The 18,196-nt window shown below is 56.7% G+C and overlaps 7 protein-coding genes across 7 annotated transcripts; 5 read left to right on the top strand and 2 right to left on the bottom strand.

Annotated features, from left to right (window-relative positions):
- Positions 1-543: 543 nt before the first annotated feature.
- GGTG_08729 (hypothetical protein) lies at positions 544-1,141 on the top strand (the record flags this gene model as incomplete). Its single annotated transcript, XM_009226571.1, has 2 exons — positions 544-892; positions 1,020-1,141. The coding sequence occupies 2 exons, from the start codon at positions 544-546 to the stop codon at positions 1,139-1,141; spliced, it is 471 nt and encodes a 156-aa protein (XP_009224835.1).
- A 944-nt stretch (positions 1,142-2,085) lies between these two features.
- On the top strand, positions 2,086-2,678 carry GGTG_08728 (hypothetical protein; the record flags this gene model as incomplete). The annotated part of the gene is made up of 3 exons (XM_009226570.1): positions 2,086-2,334; positions 2,385-2,564; positions 2,622-2,678. 3 exons carry the CDS (start codon positions 2,086-2,088, stop codon positions 2,676-2,678), a joined length of 486 nt encoding a protein of 161 aa, XP_009224834.1.
- A 486-nt stretch (positions 2,679-3,164) lies between these two features.
- GGTG_08727 (hypothetical protein) lies at positions 3,165-4,086 on the top strand (the record flags this gene model as incomplete). The annotated part of the gene is made up of 2 exons (XM_009226569.1): positions 3,165-3,929; positions 3,994-4,086. The coding sequence occupies 2 exons, from the start codon at positions 3,165-3,167 to the stop codon at positions 4,084-4,086; spliced, it is 858 nt and encodes a 285-aa protein (XP_009224833.1).
- Positions 4,087-5,059: 973 nt separating this feature from the next.
- On the bottom strand, positions 5,060-5,935 carry GGTG_08726 (hypothetical protein; the record flags this gene model as incomplete). Its single annotated transcript, XM_009226568.1, has 2 exons — positions 5,060-5,701; positions 5,777-5,935. The coding sequence occupies 2 exons, from the start codon at positions 5,933-5,935 to the stop codon at positions 5,060-5,062; spliced, it is 801 nt and encodes a 266-aa protein (XP_009224832.1).
- A 1,167-nt stretch (positions 5,936-7,102) lies between these two features.
- Positions 7,103-8,887, top strand: GGTG_08725 (hypothetical protein; the record flags this gene model as incomplete). The annotated part of the gene is made up of 2 exons (XM_009226567.1): positions 7,103-7,367; positions 7,887-8,887. The coding sequence occupies exons 1-2, from the start codon at positions 7,157-7,159 to the stop codon at positions 8,885-8,887; spliced, it is 1,212 nt and encodes a 403-aa protein (XP_009224831.1). The 5' UTR covers positions 7,103-7,156.
- A 1,484-nt stretch (positions 8,888-10,371) lies between these two features.
- GGTG_08724 (hypothetical protein) lies at positions 10,372-12,509 on the top strand. Its single transcript, XM_009226566.1, has one exon. The coding sequence runs from the start codon at positions 10,425-10,427 to the stop codon at positions 12,417-12,419; it is 1,995 nt and encodes a 664-aa protein (XP_009224830.1). The 5' UTR covers positions 10,372-10,424; the 3' UTR covers positions 12,420-12,509.
- Positions 12,510-13,262: 753 nt separating this feature from the next.
- GGTG_08723 (hypothetical protein) lies at positions 13,263-15,065 on the bottom strand (the record flags this gene model as incomplete). Its single annotated transcript, XM_009226565.1, has 2 exons — positions 13,263-14,893; positions 14,963-15,065. The coding sequence occupies 2 exons, from the start codon at positions 15,063-15,065 to the stop codon at positions 13,263-13,265; spliced, it is 1,734 nt and encodes a 577-aa protein (XP_009224829.1).
- Positions 15,066-18,196: the final 3,131 nt, after the last annotated feature.

Genomic DNA, 18,196 nt, shown 5'->3' with positions numbered 1-18,196 from the left:
TTCTTCCATGTGCGAGATACTTTCTAAGACTTTCTAGCCGGCCACTAAATGTCCGGCTGCTGGTCAAAGAAGCGGTAATTTTCGACAAGGTACATCGGACGTGCTAGAGAGGGGTTGGGATGTGTTTAGGAACATGTGTAAAGAAATCTATGGTGCAACATTCAAAGTAAGAGGTACATCCAGAGACCAGCTCCATTTGGACACAGGTTTTATAGCCTGCAGAAACAGGTACCAAAAGCGTCTCCACCTCATCGTGAAGTTTGGGGGCTATTGCCATGAGTTGATTGATTGGCTATCCATGCGGCTCATGTCAGCAAACTACACTCGAAAGAGGAAGCCGCAGTTCTCTAATCTGTCACACTATGACAGGTAGGCGCGCTCAGCTACGCAGCCTCGCAGGACCACCAGGAGTATATAAAGTCATGAGCATCCCCAGGTTGCCAGCCGATATTTCGAACATCATCAGCCAGCAGCGCCCGCATCACTCAACTGCCTCGATCCCATCTCCCCACACATTCGGTTCCCCCCGCAACAGCACTAAACATGCAATTCTTCACCGCCGTCGTTGCCGCCCTCGGCCTTGCCGGGACCGCCCTGGCCGCCCCTTCCCTGGTGGCGCGCGATGCCTCGCCCGTGGTCGACGACGCCGTCCCGGCGCCCGCCCCGACCGTCCTCCTCAGCCAGCTGCTCGACGGCACCGCCACGGGCGTCAGCGTCAGCAACGACACCTCGGTGAGCCTGCTCGCCAACTCGTGGCACCTGACCACCTACTTCGCCACCTCGTGCCGAGGCAACGCTCTCGGCTGGACCACGGGCGACGGCAACTGGTGCATCCTCAACGACGGCACCGACTGGCACTCGCTCCGCGTCGACAACTTTGGCGGCTGCTCCAGTACGTTCTTCTCCCTAGTCCATCTGTTGTCATCTAATTTCTCCCTTCCTCTTCCTTGTTCACTACTATACAAACTGTAACGCCTTGAGGACGTAGCTAACCCCGTGTTTGTTCCACCTCCTAACAGCCAAGTACTTCTCTGGCCGCGGCTGCGGCGGCGGCGTCCAAGTCACCAACAGCGGCTGCTGGGGTTTCTCCCAGGCTGAGCCCATCCGCGCCTTCCAGGTAACCTGCCCTGGCCGCAAGTAAAATGGATGACGCAACAAAAGGAGCACCCCTGCGATATAGTCACACGGAAGTGTGGACCTATGGATGGTAATGATCGATTGCAAGGCACCTGGGGGGATGCGCTGCGTTGCCGACAAACGCAAACAGAAATGTTTTCATTTCAAGTCACTCATTTAAATAACAACTAGGCCTAGTTTCTATCACTATCTCTCTCCTTTTCTAATCCCTTCCTGCAGTGGGTGATTTATTCGTAGTTATAGCTCCTCAACCCAGCCTCGCAAGCCCATGTGGAGGAACAGGCACCCAACACTTCGATCCTCTTGTCACAAAGGAGGCTATCACTAAGGGCCGGCACGCTGTTCCAGGCCTTGGCAGGGAGGATCTGCACGGGCACCTAGGCTGCACCGGCGGTAGTGGGTACCGCGCCTGCAAGAGGGGTATCATTGCATATAAAAATGGCATGAGGCTCTAGGCCTCGTGCCCTCTTCTTCCTTTCTCTTTAGAGATCTAGATAAGCCTACAAAAGAACCTATCTTGCACCATTTGTCCGTCATACTTCTACATTTGCCTGTCCCCCTCCCCCTAGCACCCCCTCCAAAGTGCCAACTCTTTTGGATACCAAGGAGCGGGGAAGCGGCGTTGCAAACGGAATCATGGGGAAACAATTTCTAACGCTTAATTAGCCAAAAGCCAATTGGCCAGGAACTGCCGGTTCCTATGGCAGACAGCTCCAGGCGTTGGGGTTTAAAGGCCGGCCAAGGTGGATAAATATCATTCCATCTTTTGGGTAAAGGCTGCTATTCATCCGCGTCGCAATTCGGATATCTCCATCAGTCTATTTTAAGTTCATCATCTTCCTTGTTTTGTCCTGCTCGCTGGTATATAACGCCGCCTGGGCTCCATGGCCTGCGAGCAGCGGTGGCCCACAACCTCAAACCCCGCCCCCGTTGCCCTCTGCTGTCAACATGCGCCTCCCCGTCGTCACCGCCGCAGCCATTCTGGCACCGACTATCACCGTCGCTGCCCCGGCTCAGGAGGGGTACCTTGCTCCTGGGGAGAACCTTTGCTCCCTCAAGTCGCCCCCGCAGCTCTGCCAGCCCAATCCCGCGACCACGGTGGAGGAGACAGCCAAGCGCGCATACCAGTTCTACCGCGCATTCGTGGTCGATGGGGATGCAAGGCTGATGTTTTCGCTTATCGACAACGTTTATAAGGTGAGGTTTCCGTCTTCGTTCAAGGAGGCAAACCACTAAATCCTCCGTAGCAACACAATCCTGGGTATCGGGATGGACCTCAAAATATCTGGCCGTTGTTCTGTGCCGGCCGCAAGGTCGGAAGCGAGTCCAGCACGTCCTGGTGCTTCGACGCCAGCACCAACATGTCGTACGCTTCCTACGGCGTCGTCGACCGATGGAGATGGGTTGACGGCTGCGTCCACGAGCACGTAAGTACATTGGTCCTTGAACACAACGGAGGGATACTGAATCTTACCATTTGGCAGTGGGACTCGAACGAGAAAATGCCGGCCAAAGACAAGTGCTACAAGCTTCCCGCTTAAACTCCGTTTCCGGGGTTGTGTTGAGAGAAATGGCCCAGATGGACGACTCAAAAGGATTTGCAGCCGACTTGCAGAGAATTTGACTCCCGTAGCGCGTCGTCCAAGCTTAGCTAGAGCACAGACTGCTACGAAAGACCCTGGGGTGGTTGATGGCTGTGTGCGGAAAGTGAAGAACAGGCGCGTGGCGAAATGGGTTTACTTCCGTCGGGATGGTGCCTGATCCACACTTCAGTCAAAATAAGCTTATTTTTCTTGCAACGCCCCACGCTCATGCATACCCATCCACCCTTGCTGACTGCTGCTTCCGAAATTTCCTCCAGAGATGGTTTTGCAGTTCGTGCCTTTCCCGCGACTTGAACAATCCAGTCCTTTTTACTAGTCGCAAACTTAACTCCAGCCTTTCCGTACGCCGTTACTATATATAACGAAGCCCAAAAGATGCAATTGCTTCGACTGCCACCCGGGATTCGAACGAAAATCTGGTTAATGACCATCGATGATCATCTATATCGCGGACGCACCTACATCTTCGAGTTTGACGACTTTTACGACATCCTGTGGCCTGTCACTACTACAGACAGCAGCGACGAATCCGTCTCATCACTTGGGCCAACCGTCCGGCTTCCCATACCAGCCGCTAGCCATGTCTGCCGCGAGGCACGGGGCGAGGTGGCTCGCCACCTTGACTTCGAGACTACCGAGTTGCGCTCTCCAGGGCCGGCGGGTATCCCGCGCACGATCAACGTCCCTATCCGAGCCTACAAGCCCGAGGTCGATACCATGTTTGTGAGCGCCGCAGACGTGGAAGGGTTCGTCCGCGCCACTCGCAAGGCAGCGGCACTGGGCCACCAGTACTTCGAAACTGTCAAATACGTGGCCATGACGCCGTTGGCCGTTCTGAATGAGTTCCAGGACTACGAGCCGGTCGAGGGACTGGTAAATCTTGCCGGGCTGAGAAGGTTACACTTCGTCCTCGACCACGGATGGGTCGACAGCACCACCGACACCAAATCAGCTCCGGCGAGATACGAGGACATCGAGGAGCTCATGGAGGGGAGCTTTGACGATCGCGCTTCTGGGACGCTGGAGGGCGGCGAGCTGGTGGTTGGGGAGCACATGCAGCCCGATCTCCGAGCAGAGACCTTCCTGGAGAGAACAAGGGAGATGTTCTTGCCTGAGCTCGCTCACAAACAGCGCTTGGTCGATCCGGCCACAAAGGGGCTTCTATTTGAGATGGGTGTCAGCATCATTGTTAGGATCCAGTAGCCAGCATACCCCTACAACCCTCGACCGAGCGCCCATTTCCCGCGTACAGAGACACGACTCTAGCCCCGAGTTTATTGTCACGGAACGTCTACCTCTTGGACCCGATGAGATGTTCCAAGCCAGATATGAGATCGAGAGATAAACCAACCGACACCATAATTGGAAAAACCAGAAGGATTCGCCACCACGGCTAACAAAAAGAGAAGCTCCTTCAAAACGACGGCTCGGAAGAGGGTTTTGCACAGGCCGGCTCTCGACAAGGTGGCTCGGGCTTCTTTAATACAATCATGAGAGCGTTTCCCTAAACTGATGTTCATTGTCGCTATAATAGACAGGTATCAGAAATGCGGCTTGATTATCGACCTGTGCCAGTTGGGTTTGGGATGTCTAAAAGCTTTACAGTTGCATCGGTCCATTTTTCGAGATGTTAGCTAGCAAAGGGAGTGCTATCAGGTCCTTATTCGCTTTATCGGGGGACGCGCTGAGCGTGTTAGTAGAGCTTTAAGCGCATCAACTACGTCAAGGAATAAAGGTTGGCGAAAACCCGTAAATGGGTCCCCATTTGGACCCGTGGGTTTTGGGTCCGACTTGGACCCAAAAACCCATATGGGGACCCGTTTACGGGTCCTTGGGTTTGTTGGGGCCCCAATGGGTACCCAAAAGACGGACCCATTGGGTCCCCGGCCTAAACGGGTCGTTTGGGCTTCCGCGAGCCTTACAATTATGAACCATTTACCTACAAAGCCGACTATTCGCCGTACCTGAGACATATTCTCTTATGCCCATTATACACATATAATGTGAGTAAAAAATACAAATAAAAATGATGATGATGGTCTACCACAAGGATATCTCGCCATGCTGGCTTCCGATCCGTCTTTATCGGGCCTGCACGGTTATCCACCAGGAAGAGGAATGTGGTAAGGGAGGATGTGTGTGAATGGATCTAAATTGGCTATTGTGATAAATACAAAGTTGCAGTTGGGAACCGTTTAATGTTCCGGGGTCTCGCTGCCATGGCATCGTAAAGAAAATGTAACTTGGGGATTCGTCCTGGCGGGTACCATATCCCCGCGATGACGAACGTCGCCCAAATAGATACGATAGGGGCAGGTTTAAATGGTCTGGCAGCTCTCAGCGACTCTTCCCGCATCCTCATCCTCCATGCGCTCCTTCCTGGCCTGCGTGAAGTTCTGGACGCAGAGCGAGCAGAGGGTCTCGTCGCAGTACGGGCACACGAAGGCGACGATGCCGCGCTTGACGGCACAGCAGCCGCACCTGACCTTCCTCCTCTGCACCGTCTTGGCGCAGTACTCCGAGTGGAGGCACTCCTCCCGCTTCTGCTGGTCCGTGACGGCCCCGGCGAGGACCCAGGCCCGCACCTGGGAGGCCTCCTCGTCGGCCCTGCGGCGCTCACTCTCCTCGACCGCGGCCTTGGCCGCTGCATCCTTGGCGGCGCGGCGGGCCTCCTCATCGGCGACTCTCTTCGCCTCGATCTCTTGGGCCTGGCGGAGTGCCTTCTCCTTGGCCTTGCGGTGCGCCTCGTTCTCGGCGGCCCTCCTGGCCCTTGCCTGGACCTGGGCCTCGTGCTCGCGCTCGAGGTCAGCTTGCTCACGCAAGCTAGGTTCGACAATGTTGGCCCAGACCCAGGCCCGCATGGCTGCAGCTGTCGGCGATATGTGCTGGGCGCCCTGGGACCTGGCGTCGTAGTTGCGGCGCCTGGTCTCGTCCATGAGGACCTCGGCCGCCTCGTTCACCTATAGGCGTGGTCAGCGTACTGCAGCGGGGGTTGGGATAGCGATGTCTAGACGGGATCGATGGTGATGGCGTACTCGCTGGAACTTTACGGTGGCATCGTCTTTGTTTGCCTGGTTCTTGTCGGGGTGGTGCTGAAGGGCAAGACGGTGGTAGGCAGCCTTGATCTCGGCGGCCGACGCCGACGGGTCGACGCCCAGCTCGGAGTAGTAGTTGAAGGTGGGCTGGGAGGACATTGTGGCGGCAGGCGGCTCGGGACGACGAGATGATGGTCGTGATATCTGCGCGAAGGGCAATAACCACGCGGCTGAGGAGCTGATGGATTGCGATTGCCTGTGCTTCAACTGTCCGCAGAGCTTGGACTTGGAAAATGGCAGAAGGCACAACCGTAAAAGTCGGGTGAGAAGCGAGTGTATTATAACGTGCTGTAGCAGCGGAGGACGACTAGTGCAAGCCGTCGGATGTTGGTCAGGTCTGGCTTCTCTTCAGCTAGAGCTGTGTTCTCAGGCGTTCTTCTCCCGAGTTGAAGACGTCGAGTTTTCTATGCCAGTGTGGGAAGAAAGAACATGATTGGTCGGTTGCGAGAGGTCCTGCAGCAGGACCTCCGGCTCCACGCAGAAAAATAAACAAAGCATGCGTGCTCTTGCTTCGTCCAGCCAAAACACTCTTCCACGCCGTTCTTTTCTGGTAGGTAGGGAAAGCAATAGCAAACGAGAAAGGGGCTTGAAACGGACAAAGGAGAGCCTGTAATAAGGACGCTTCGATCCTTTATCTAGTTCATGGCATGCTTGCCTGAGCCCAGCGTAAGCAGTACAGCCAGTGAGAGTGGCCGATTACAAACGGACGTGCCAAGACGGGAAATCTGTCGATGGGGCCCCCTTGCATGTCCCCACGCAGCCACGGCAGATTGCCCGCATCCTCCACCTTGATTTATGTCGCATCCGCTCTCGGCTCTCCCTGCCGTCATTGGCCAGCAGCGGCCTTAGGCGGCACCAGCTAAGAGCGACGACATCATCACACTAGACCACCCCGTTTCTGATAATGCTCCGCCCCAGACAATCACTGCTGCCCGCCATAGGCCCCAGACCTTCAAAGGGAGGGCGATTGCCCTCTACTCTGCCTTTGTCGCCAGATGCCACCCCGCCAATTCCACCCTTATTCAGCGGCTATCGTGAAGGCCGCAGCCGTGACAGGGAAAATGCGTCTCCTCTGTTTGCTTGTGCCGATCTGGGAGCTTGCAGCTGCCCAGACATGCACCACAGACAGCTGTTTGCGTGGTGAGTACCCAACGGAGCCAAACGACACCAGACAATGGCTGACCACCCTTTGCCAACCCTTCAGCCCTGCAAGATTTCGAGCCGACAGGGAGAAACGGCACCGCCGACTGTCTTTCCGCGTTGCAAATAACATCGACACCAGAAGCAAGCACCGTATTCCACACCCTGCGCGTCACTAGCATGTCCACGGCGACTAGGAACACCACCCTGACGTCAGCCCCTTCCACGAGCCCGACAAACTCGGAGACCGGCATCAGAAGCCCCGATGCTGTCGATGAGCCCTGGAGGCGGTGGCTGGCGGGACGCGAGGCTCTCACGCAGCTTGCAGATGGCTCGCCGAGCTCCGCGCCGCTGGCATACCCATCCGATGCCCCAAACTACGTCTCCGAGTGTGGATCGCCGTCCTCCTACGTTTCGGCATGCTCCTGTCTCGGTGTCACACCGACTGTTGTAACCACCCACGTCCCTTTGACCACATCCAGCGTCTTTGTGACGGCATTCATCACGTCTACGTCAGTCCGGACTAGATACGCCAACTCTACCACGTGGAGAAATGAGACATCGCCGGCTATAACCCTCAGCTCCACGGCCACGAGCGAGTCCGCATCCCCAAGGCTGACATCTCCATCGTCTACGGAATCGGGGGTCGCAGCAGATGGGAAACACTCGTCTAGGGCAGGATCTGTTAGTAGCAGCAGAAGCGGGACACCTACACCTGCCAGGACCGGAACGCTCAAATCAGCTGGTGTGGCAGAGGAGGCGTCTTTCATAAATGCCACCAGCATCGTATCTCTAAACTCAACCCTCAGCAAATCCATGACCGAGAGCAGTACAGGTCCCAGAAGATACATCAATGCCACTTTGTCCTCGGCGGATGGCGTTTCGACAAGACCCTCTTCAAAGCCCACAGGCTGGTCCGCCTTCCCCAACATCACTGCTGCTTCGTCCGCGCCATTCGCCAACACGACCTTCCACCTCCTCGCCAACTCCACCGCCAGCCTGTTCCAAAACAGCACTATGACGGCCACAGCGGCACCGATGAACAAAACCTCCGCGCCGTTCCTCAACACAACCGCACCGCGCTTCCGCAACGCCACCACCACAACCGCCCGCTTCTGGAACACGACCGCACCCACCCTAAACGCCACGACGGCGCGGTTCTGGAACACAACGGCCGGGCCTCGGTTCCGCAACACCTCCACCCCGACCACCACTCCCTCCTCTACAGCGACCGTCGACCAGACCTGCGGCGAGACGGCCGCGGCCTTTGGCCTGTCTGCGTCGCAGCCCGGCGGTTTCATCGACGGCTGGCGCCTGCGGCAGTCGGGCAGCTCCGTCGTGCTCGTGTCGGGGCCGTCGCGCGCCTCGCTCTTCTCCGTCGGCGCGTCCGGCCGCCTGTGCGCCGTGGGGCGCGCAGGCGCCGTCGGCAACGCCGCCGTCGCTGTCGTCGAGTCGCGGCGGGAAGCCGCCAGCCCGCTGTGGTTCGTCGACGGCGCGCTAGTCGCCAACCTCACGGAGCTGGGGTACGCCGAGCTGCGGTGCGCCGACCCGGCGGCGGGCTCGCTCGAGTGCGCGGCGGGCGAGGTCATGCGCGCCTGGATGGGTTGCGGGCTGCAGGTCACCATCGGGAGCGGCGGCGAGGCCGATTACGAGGGCATCGAGTGCGAGGGCGTCGAGCTGCTCGTGTCGGGTGGCAATGGCACTCGAGGCGGCGGCGGCGGGGAGAACGGTACTGTTGCTCGGGGGCCTGCTTTGTTGCCGACGGCATCCCTGAGTGCCGGTGGTAGCTCATCAAGGGGCTCTGTGACTTCAACGAGCCCGAACTTTGCAGATGTCAGGCGGCGGCAGCAGAGCTGGGGTTTCCTCTTGGGGCCCCTTTTTGGATTCGAGAGCGAAGGCGAGGATTTATGAGAGTGACAGTCTTGATCTAGGTTAATTCTTTCTTTCGCACAAACGAGACCTGTTCTCTTCCAGTACCTACATATCCCTAATCCTCACCTCATGACCCCCGCGCCACGATTCCCTCAGCGTGTCCAACCAACTCCAAATTACGACCCAGCCACGATAGGCTCTGCCCTCTGCTTCTTAAGCTCCCGGAATAACTCACCCGTTTTGTAGGCGACATCCACCCAGAACATGACGGACTCGATCCAGTTACGTTGCTGGAGAAATCTGCCCCCCTTGTCACCAAGACCCACCGTGTTTCTCGCCAATTCTCATTCCCGCTCGAGTCTTCGCCGTGTGGTGGCTGTGAACCAAGGCCCCATCAAGCGCGTGCTCAGCCGGCGGCTGCTCGCCGCTAGGGCTTGACGATAGTTCGCCCTGACTCGATGACGAGCCTGAAGCTTGCCGGGTCGCTTATCAACACCTTCGCTGCTTGGGTTTCCTCGCTGGGGACTCCCTCGGCCATCTCGCACATCACTTGCAGCTTGGCCATGGTAGGCTTGGTGTGACGGATAAACGGTGCAAGATAGGGTTTATTGTATGTTGATCTAGATCTCTGAAAGAGAAAGGAGGACGGGCACAGGGCCGGGGGCCCTGTGCCCTCCTTATATACAGTAATCCTCTCTCTTGTAGGTGCCGTACTCACTACCGCACCCCTGTTATTGCCGACGAGTGCTCGGTAAGCATCTACCCTGTGCGGCACCGGTGCTCCGCACGGTGCCCGTGCAGATCTCCCGTGCCAAGGCCTGGAACAATGTGCCGGCCTTTGGTGATAGCCTCTTTTGTGACAGCCCCGGATGAAGCCACGATGTTAAATGAGACCAACAGGTGGCATCGATTTGGGGGCCGCACAGCACGTGCAGTTAAATCAAGATATATGGCTGAGCGGGGCACGCACACCACAAGACAGAAATAAGAATAGGAATGTTTAATAAGAAGAGGAAAGCTTACGGCATTAACAATTTCACGTGGTCTTTAGGGCCTCCCGTAAAACTGCCATTCTTTTGTGGTGGGCGTGCGGGGCTCAGAAGCACGAGTAGTTAGCTCAGCCAAGGTGGGCGTAGACTTCAGACAACGTGGGGGCTTAAAAAATCCCCCAATGTAGCTAAACGGCCTATTTTTTCTCCCACTTTGGCTGAGGTGTTTATTGAATTGCCTATGCAACGCATACGCAATTATTATATTTTAACAAAATAATAAATATATATAAAAACAAATATGATTAAATGTAATAAAAATATAAATATTTATATTAAATATTTATATATTTTATGTTACATTATCTTAAAATTTTAAATTTATTGCCTATGCGTTGCATATGCAACGCATACGCATTTTTACCCCCCGCCTTGGCTGAGGTTTGGGGATCCACTTTTCCCCACCTTGTCTGACTTGGCTGAGCTATCCCTTCCAGAAGCACAGGCTTGTTATCCCAGTTGCCTTCATTCTTTCTCGATCCATTCTTTGTCCTCAAGTCCAACAGCAAAGCGCGCCCAACTTCGCAATGAAGACAGCCACGATCTCCCTCGATGACCTCCCTTTGGAGGTCCTCCAGCGGATCGCCGCTAGCCTTGGCGCAACGCACCGCCCGAGCCTCTGTGCACTGGCGATGTCCAATTCTTCGTGGCACAGAGCCTCACTGCCCTTCCTTCTACGGGACATCCGCTTCGCCGTCTCTGACCCTGAGACGCTCCGATCTCGCATCGATGCCGGGTCCAAGACCCTGTCTGATTCCGCCCACCTCGTCCGCCACCTCCACATCGAGGGCTTCCTGAACCTAACACCCCGACAACGGACGAGGGATTCTGCGGAGCACATCCGAAGGACCGGAATTGCCGATATCTTTGGCGCCGATATGCCAATTCTCCATCGATATACAGATTCGGACGAGGAGGCAGTCATGGTGTCCGCCGAGGAGGATGCTGCATGGAGGCCGCTGGTTGGGCTAGTCAAATCTTTGCCGCACCTGGCGAAGCTGAGCTACGACTGCAGCAATCAATTCCCACCTAGCCTGCTAGACGCCGTCCACAAGCACCACCCAAGATGCAAGCTGCATATACTCTCTTTTCACCTGTGGAGTCTCACTCTGGAGCAACCTGACCCCCATGAGATGGCCCTCGCTACTTCTCCATGCCTGCACAGCATAAAATGTTGGTACACTCATCCCGAGCGTCAAGCCCGACACAAATTCAACGAGAATGTTATAATGGACCTCATCGCTAGCCTCGCCCCGAATCTCAAGGAGGTTCGTCTCGTCGGCGTTAGTCCATCAACCTCCCTCAGCGGGATGTTCGCGCCTACGCACGTTTGGCCTGGACTTCCGGGCTTTGATGGTGGAAATGCGACCAAGGCTTCGTTGACGCACTGGTCCCACGCGGGGTTGGTCCCAATCAATTCCGGCTCCCTCCAGAAATGGGACAGACGCATCGACTTTGACCACTTGCAACATCTGGACGTGGGCGGCGGCTACCAAGCCCCGTCTAGAGTGTCTGCCGAGGCCCTCGAGTGGTTCTCTCTCAACCATTCCTTTCCTCAGCTCAAGACTCTTCGCCTTCACCTGGAGCATGATGTCAGCGGCGCTGGTCCCGATCACAACGAAACAACCAGCAGCTTTTTCGGCGCGCTGGAGCCGCTCGAAGAGCTGGACGTGTCCGGTCCGCTAACGGGCGAAATACTGGACCGTATACTATCGCGACACGGGCCGACACTAACGAGCTTTGGTTTCTGCCCAATCGAGAGATATGGACGCCCGCAGCCCGGGCCTATGTCGATGGTGTTGAGGAAGGACCACATCATGAAGATCCAGGCGGCCTGCCCACGCCTAGAACACCTAGCCGTCCCCATTCGGCGTACCAAGTCCGACCCCCGCGAGACCGAGCTGTATCGTAGCCTCGGCAAATTCAGGCGCCTGCGCAGCCTTTTCCTCAGGCTTGACTGCTCCAGCCCGCATGCCGTCCCGCCCTCCGCCGAGTCCGGTACGCCCGACTACGAAGAAGACTATTCCTTGTTTGATGGCTACGACCGCAACCCCTTCTGGTCGGCCTCCTACATTCGGTGCGGCGACGTGCGCAAGGCGCTCGAAAAGTCCGCTGCGGACGAGACGCTGGCGCGGTCCGTCTGGCACGTCATCTGCGGCGCCAAGGAGGGAGCGCGGCTCCGCTGGCTCAAGCTGCACCCCGACGGCGGCTGGTCCTTTGGCATACACGGCACCGCCCCTTACGCCATGCGCCGGATCGTCTCCAACCTGAGCCGCTCGTGGCTGGTTGAGCGGGGGGTCAGGGACGACGAGGCCGAGGACGACGCCGCCATCCGCGTTAGAGAGCTGGGACGAGAGGCCAGAGAGGCTCGCGACAGGGCCTACGACGTACAGTCCCCCCATGCCTGCATCTGGCGCGAGTACTCGGCGATTGACATCTTTCATCGAATTTGGCCTCTCAAGGGGCCGAGGGGAGGCGCAAGCTGGCGCCAGGCCTGGAGCAGCTTCCCCTTGGCGCCCTAGTCGAGGGCTGCGGACGAGGAAGAAGAGGAAGGTGTAGGATTGTCCTTGCAACAGGAACAGCAATAGGAACAGCAACAGGAAGGTGTAGGATTATCCTTGCAATAGGAACAGCAACAGGAACAGGAGCAGGAGCAGGAACAGTAACAGGAACAGGAGCAGTAACAGCAGCAGGAACAATGAGATAAAGTTACCGGGATTGGGCGCCCCCCAAAAGGAACCCGCGTGGCCCGACGGGCCGATAGTTAAAAGTTCGGCATCTATTCGCTTGTGCCACTCACCAACTTGCTCTCCCCATTCTCCACCTACCGTCGTTTGTAGTACCTGTCACCCCCAAACCACTACCAGTGCTGTCGTGTTGTCAATCTAGCCGTTTCCCGCTCGACGATCCCACCTCCAGCGATTACCCACAATGACTGTCGTGATTCCTTAAGGGGACCCTAAAGACTGTTCCAAATATTGAAGACAGAGACACCAGTCAGCTACCTGAAGATACAGAAATCCCACCGGATTGCGGCGGGGACCCCACACGCCCGCAATCCGCAAAAAGTGTGATAGTAAAGGTACAAAAGGATCGCGGAAGCGGTCAGCCTCGTCGCGAAAACAAAAAAAAGAAAATGATGAAGTGACAAGATTTCCTCAGAGAAAGTCACCCGTGGGGAATTTCATGACGTAGTGGTCCTCCGTGATACAACCACCCAGACATCGGCCGACGGAGAAGCCAGAAAACCCTCTCGCATCGTCCTTCTCATTGTTTTGAGACTCCTCCTCATCGTCATCTCGGTAGGAAGGCTCGTAGGCGGGCAGATCTTCAAATCGCGCTTGCCCGTCGAGTTTCCGCGCCCATTAATACTTTCCCGTCCATTCCCATGTCTCTGGACCCAGCCTCACCCCACTCCTCGAAACCATCACCGGCTTTTCAAAGTCATCGGCCCTGGCTGGGTCATTGCTGGAAGGATCTGACTCGGCGTCGGCCCCCAGCGAAAGAAGCAGGTCGTAGATCCACCTGGACGACATCTGCCTGGCAACCTGCAGTGGGGTTGTGGTCTCACCCGACGGCGGCGCGCCCAGAGCCTCACTGGGCGACACACCCAGCTCGCTGACGGCCATCCTGATCAGTCCGGGGTGTAGCGTGCGGATGGCTTTCTCGAGAATCGCGGTCCTGAGGGGGCCACACGGGAAAGTTGTGGGGTGCACGTCGAGAATGCCCGGATTCTTGGCCAGCATGGCCCTCACCTGGCGCTCGTGGTGCCCGTCCACCATGTCGAGGATGACGTCAGCGACGCGCTCCGGGGCGGCGTCCTCGCGCTTCAGGAGTAGGTCGACCACGCCCTGGTGGCCTCTCTTGGCGGCGACCTCGAGGGCCAGGCAGTTGTTGGCGTCGGCCCGGGACTGGCTCAGACCCCACTGGAGCAAGACCCGGACCAGGTCGACATTTCCCTGGGCCGAAGCCACCTGGAGAGCTCCCTTGGGACCCGTCTCCGGATCAAAGAGCAGTCTGTCGTCCTTGAAGAAACTGTATGTCGTCAAGGTCATATCCAGCAGTCGCTTGACGATGTCGACGTGGCCATAACGGCAAGCCTCAACCAGGAGAGTAATCGGCAGCTCGTACGCTACCTTCATGAGACCCCCATACGGCTCCGCCAGAAGCTCCATGAGGGACAGGTTCCCGCCTCGGACGCAGGCCACGATCGCCATTAGAGACTCTATGTTGTCCAGAGGCGAGTAGTAGTCGGCCTCCATCAGCCGCAGGACGACCTCCCGGTGACCCCCGGTCGCGGCAGCGACCAGCGCGCTGGCTCGCGGGTTGCGGAAACTAAAGTGCGTGTCTGGCACTAGGGAGGGGACACGCCCCTGTTGGACGTAGTCTCTCCTTGTGCACATGTATTTCGCGCCGGTACGCGCTGGCACGCCCCAATCGAGCAGCAGGTTGAGCGCTCGCGTGCGGCCCCACGCCGCGGCGACCTGTAGCGGCCGTCCGAAGAGCGGGGACTCGGTGTGGGCGAGGGCCAGGACCCGACGTCCAGACGACGGCGTCACCTCCTCCCCGGCGTCGAGAAGGGATTCGACCAGCTCGTGGGCTCCCAGGACGATGGCGCCGCAGAGGGTGTTCTGCGCAGCCGCTTGCTCGTCGACTAACTCCTCGGCGTGGCCGCCCCTGTCGCGGTTCACCTTGTGTTTGGGCAGCCAGCTGGCCACCGCTTCGGCGAGATGGATGTGGTGCATTGGCTTCCCGTAGCGGTCAACCTCGCCGGCCGTCGGAGGCGGCGCATCAACGGTGAGCCGTTCGAGTGCCTCGATGGTGGCAGCGAGACCCGAGAGCACCGCATCGTGGGGGCATAACGGCAGACTTGCGAGAAAGATGTTCGCCTTGAGATGGTGTGGCAGTCGATGATACATCTCTACCAGAGCATCATCGTCGTACTCGACCGCCCGACCGAAGCAGAGGGCACGGACGACGGCTATGTCGAAGTCGCCTGTGCTCATGGGGCCGGTCAGTACTTGCTCGGAGGGCTGCAAGGGCGGGGGAGTGCGGGAGAGCCTACGGCAGACTGGACGCAGGAGTACAGTCTTGTAGGGCCCGATTTTCACGACAAGTTCCTCAATGATGAGAGCAAATATATCCCAGCCAAGCACCCGGGGATCCATGGTGAGGGCCATATCCGATTTTCCGGTTGAGGAAGAGGTAGAAGAGGGGGAAAATCGAGGTACCTGGGTGAATGCTAGGTAGGTAGGCAGGCAGGTAAGCAGTCAGGTAAGTGGGCAGGTAGAGGCTATGAGAAATTTGATATATAAGTAAGGCCTGGGGGGCCCGTGACCGGGATTGTCATGTGGCTCCTTGAGTGCTACCAACCTATCCGCTCAACTCAAGAACAGCTAGGCGGTGGAGGAGGAGTGGGGTGGGGGATGTCACCTGACAACAGACATTGACAGGCTGCAGAGACACCAAGGGACATTGATAACCATCTGCTTGTTTTTAGGTTTCCAGTGCGGGCAAAGCAATTCGAATGCAGCGACCAATCCGCGGCGGACCTAAACTGTTCAAGCGCCCAAACGCTTTTTTTTGCCATTTGCTTGATTCTCCTTTCAACGTTCCCTTACTTGCAGCAGGGACACCAACCGTCAATCCAGAAATAGGCAGCTCCCCACCATCCGCCCGGACAAAACTGTGTCGTAAGCCCCGGCTTCGTTCACTAACCGCGTGCGGCTGAGGCCTCGAGTATCCATTGTCCTCTAGGGCGGGCTCGATTCTTTCTTGCACATGACAATGGGGAGCTGGGTGCCTGATGGTCTTTTCTTTGATCGTTGATTGTGGGGCCCTTGATTTGCTATACTGGACGTCAGGCTTTTTATCCAAGTTGCGGCTGCACTAATCACGTGGAGGGATAAGAATTATCACCGGACTTCGTATGGAAGACACGTCTCATGTAATAATTAATTAGAATTACCGCGGTAGCTAAATTTCAACCCTTTTCCCTGTTCAGTGACTCTTGTCTGTTCTAAGGGCTTTAGGAGTGCTAAGGTGTGGCAGTTTGATTCTGTGTAAAGAAATTGCTGATGCGCGAGGAAAACAGAGGAAGAACCCCTCGCTTGCTACTAGCGGAAGGCTGGTCAAGATATACCAGGCTATTGGTCTTGGTGTAGGCTGGGACTTTCTCCGTGACAGAAAGTCTTTTTTTTTTTTTACATAAATTGGCACTGCCGGTCACTACCCTAACTTTGACAGCCAGTTACAGTCATGGTGTACTTTACTGACCGACTTTCCTTCCTAATCCCGTCACTGACCACATCACAGTAAGAAGCATTCACGTGCTAGCCGTCCCATGGGCCACACCCTGGCGGCAACCAAGGAGGTTGGGGCACATATTGAATTCGAAAGCGCGACGGAGGCACACCATAAGGCATCGGCATATCCTTTCCAACCAATTTCACGATCATTTGTTTGGCTCGCACTGTAAAGCTTAGTTTAGCGTAGTTCGGTAGGAAGACCAGCTCTTTCCGTGGGTTGGAAAATGGGCGTTGGGAATGGAGTCCCTGCCATGGAAATTTCCCACCGTTGGGCATCGGCACTCAGATCTACTAGTGGATACCAACGCCAGAGGGCTCTAGGTCTAGCGGAGCCTCACAAGCGAGATTTCATACACTTTGGGGATTGCTACTTAATTCCTAAACGCAAAGGAGAACCGATTTACGAGAGTGGGTGTGGAGAAGAGATACTCGGCGAATCGCTCCCTGGGAAGTTGCCAGCCTCGCAGGCAACAATACGTCCAATTCTAGTACCCACACAGCTAGGATAAGCCAAATGCTTGGAGCGGCAGCAAGCGAACATTGTCCCGCCTGGGCACATGCTCGTGCTGCTGCCCTCTCATTGGCCAAGGCGAGAGAGCCGTCTTGGCATTTTTAAGGGGCCGCCGATGTGGCCCAGGGGTGACCGAAGAACCAAGAGGGACCGAAGGGCCAAGGGGCCACCCGCATGACTTCCCACTCCCCATTGGGAGGTGGGAAAATGGGGGCGTCCCTCATCCACCCGAGTGATTAAAAATAATGCGACTCAAAACAGCCTCAGTACAGCCCTGCGGGTCAGCCGAAGCTTCGTAGTCAAATAGGTACACTGTAAATGGGATGGTATGCGGGCCAGACGCATACGCAGGATGCTATATGCATGGTGTCCCCATGCCTGTCCATCCCGTCTTGCCACTCGCGGAACAGCCGTTCCAATGATGTGATTGTCTCTCGACCTTTCAGCTGCTCGGTACACACCGAGCAGTGCTTTCGGCTTGGGATTTACTTGTTGGCTGATGGTGGGCGCCCAAGAGGGGGTCATGAGGAGATGATCCCTAGGTTTGGGGCCACGCCCAGATCACGGACCCAATGCTGGATTTCTCTCCTTGTCGGCGCGGGAAAACTCGGGCGTCCTGGTTCATCTCCTTTTCATCGTTCCGGGTGGCGTATTTGGGGGCCATGGGTCAAGGCTATCCTGGTCTGGGACAGAGTGCTCATCACGTTCTGAGCTTTGTTCTTTGTGTGATCCCTCGCGCACCTGTCAAGATGCACCCCACGCGGCGTCCGTGCTGACCCTGATGGGAAAAATAGATGAACGAAAGGGGCCCGTAGAATGGGCTCAATGCACACATTAGTCTGTTGGCGGACGAAGCGAAAAGTCTGCGGGTGGCCAATGTGGTCCCAGGGATGGGGCTCCCCGGCCTATCGGTGTTTTGAAGACAGGGGCCTTGCCTACGGACTTTTGCGGGTGAAGTCGTTGTAGTGGAAAAGTCGCGGAGACCCAACCCACGTGCTCGATCCATCGGCTGTGAGCCGTTGATCGAGGGGGAGGGCCCATCCCTAGCAATTTGTCGGCCACGCCAACCCTACCAGTGGGGGGCAGAAGGCTGGTGCCTACCTAGGATTTTTACGGAGTCGATGTCGTTAGCATGCTGATCATGAAGTCAATATGTATTGAAGAAGATATCGAAACCTGCCCTGGAAGCCGGTAGCCGAGGGCGAAGTAGAAAAAAAGGAGAAACCCGGGAGTACTCCTGTGCAGGGGAAACATGTCGCCGCCGCTCGCGAGCTTACCCCCGCGGCACATAACGGTCTTGTAAAACCCGAAATAATAAATTCAGCTTGTTGAACCGCGACGCAGTCCCAGTCCGTTGCGGCGCTTGCGCCATGCAGGCGGTTGATGGACCGGTGGCGAGCTGGGGACTGTCTAGACTGGTCACTATTACTATCGGTGGCGATAGAAGCTAGATCGGCTCGCAAAAAAGCAAGAAGCAAAA

The sequence above is a fragment of the Gaeumannomyces tritici genome (genome assembly GCF_000145635.1).
Source record: "Gaeumannomyces tritici R3-111a-1 unplaced genomic scaffold supercont2.4, whole genome shotgun sequence".
Taxonomy (NCBI): domain Eukaryota; kingdom Fungi; phylum Ascomycota; class Sordariomycetes; order Magnaporthales; family Magnaporthaceae; genus Gaeumannomyces; species Gaeumannomyces tritici.
The sequence above is the reverse complement of the archived record's forward strand: the minus strand, read 5'-3'. Positions and strand labels throughout refer to the sequence as shown.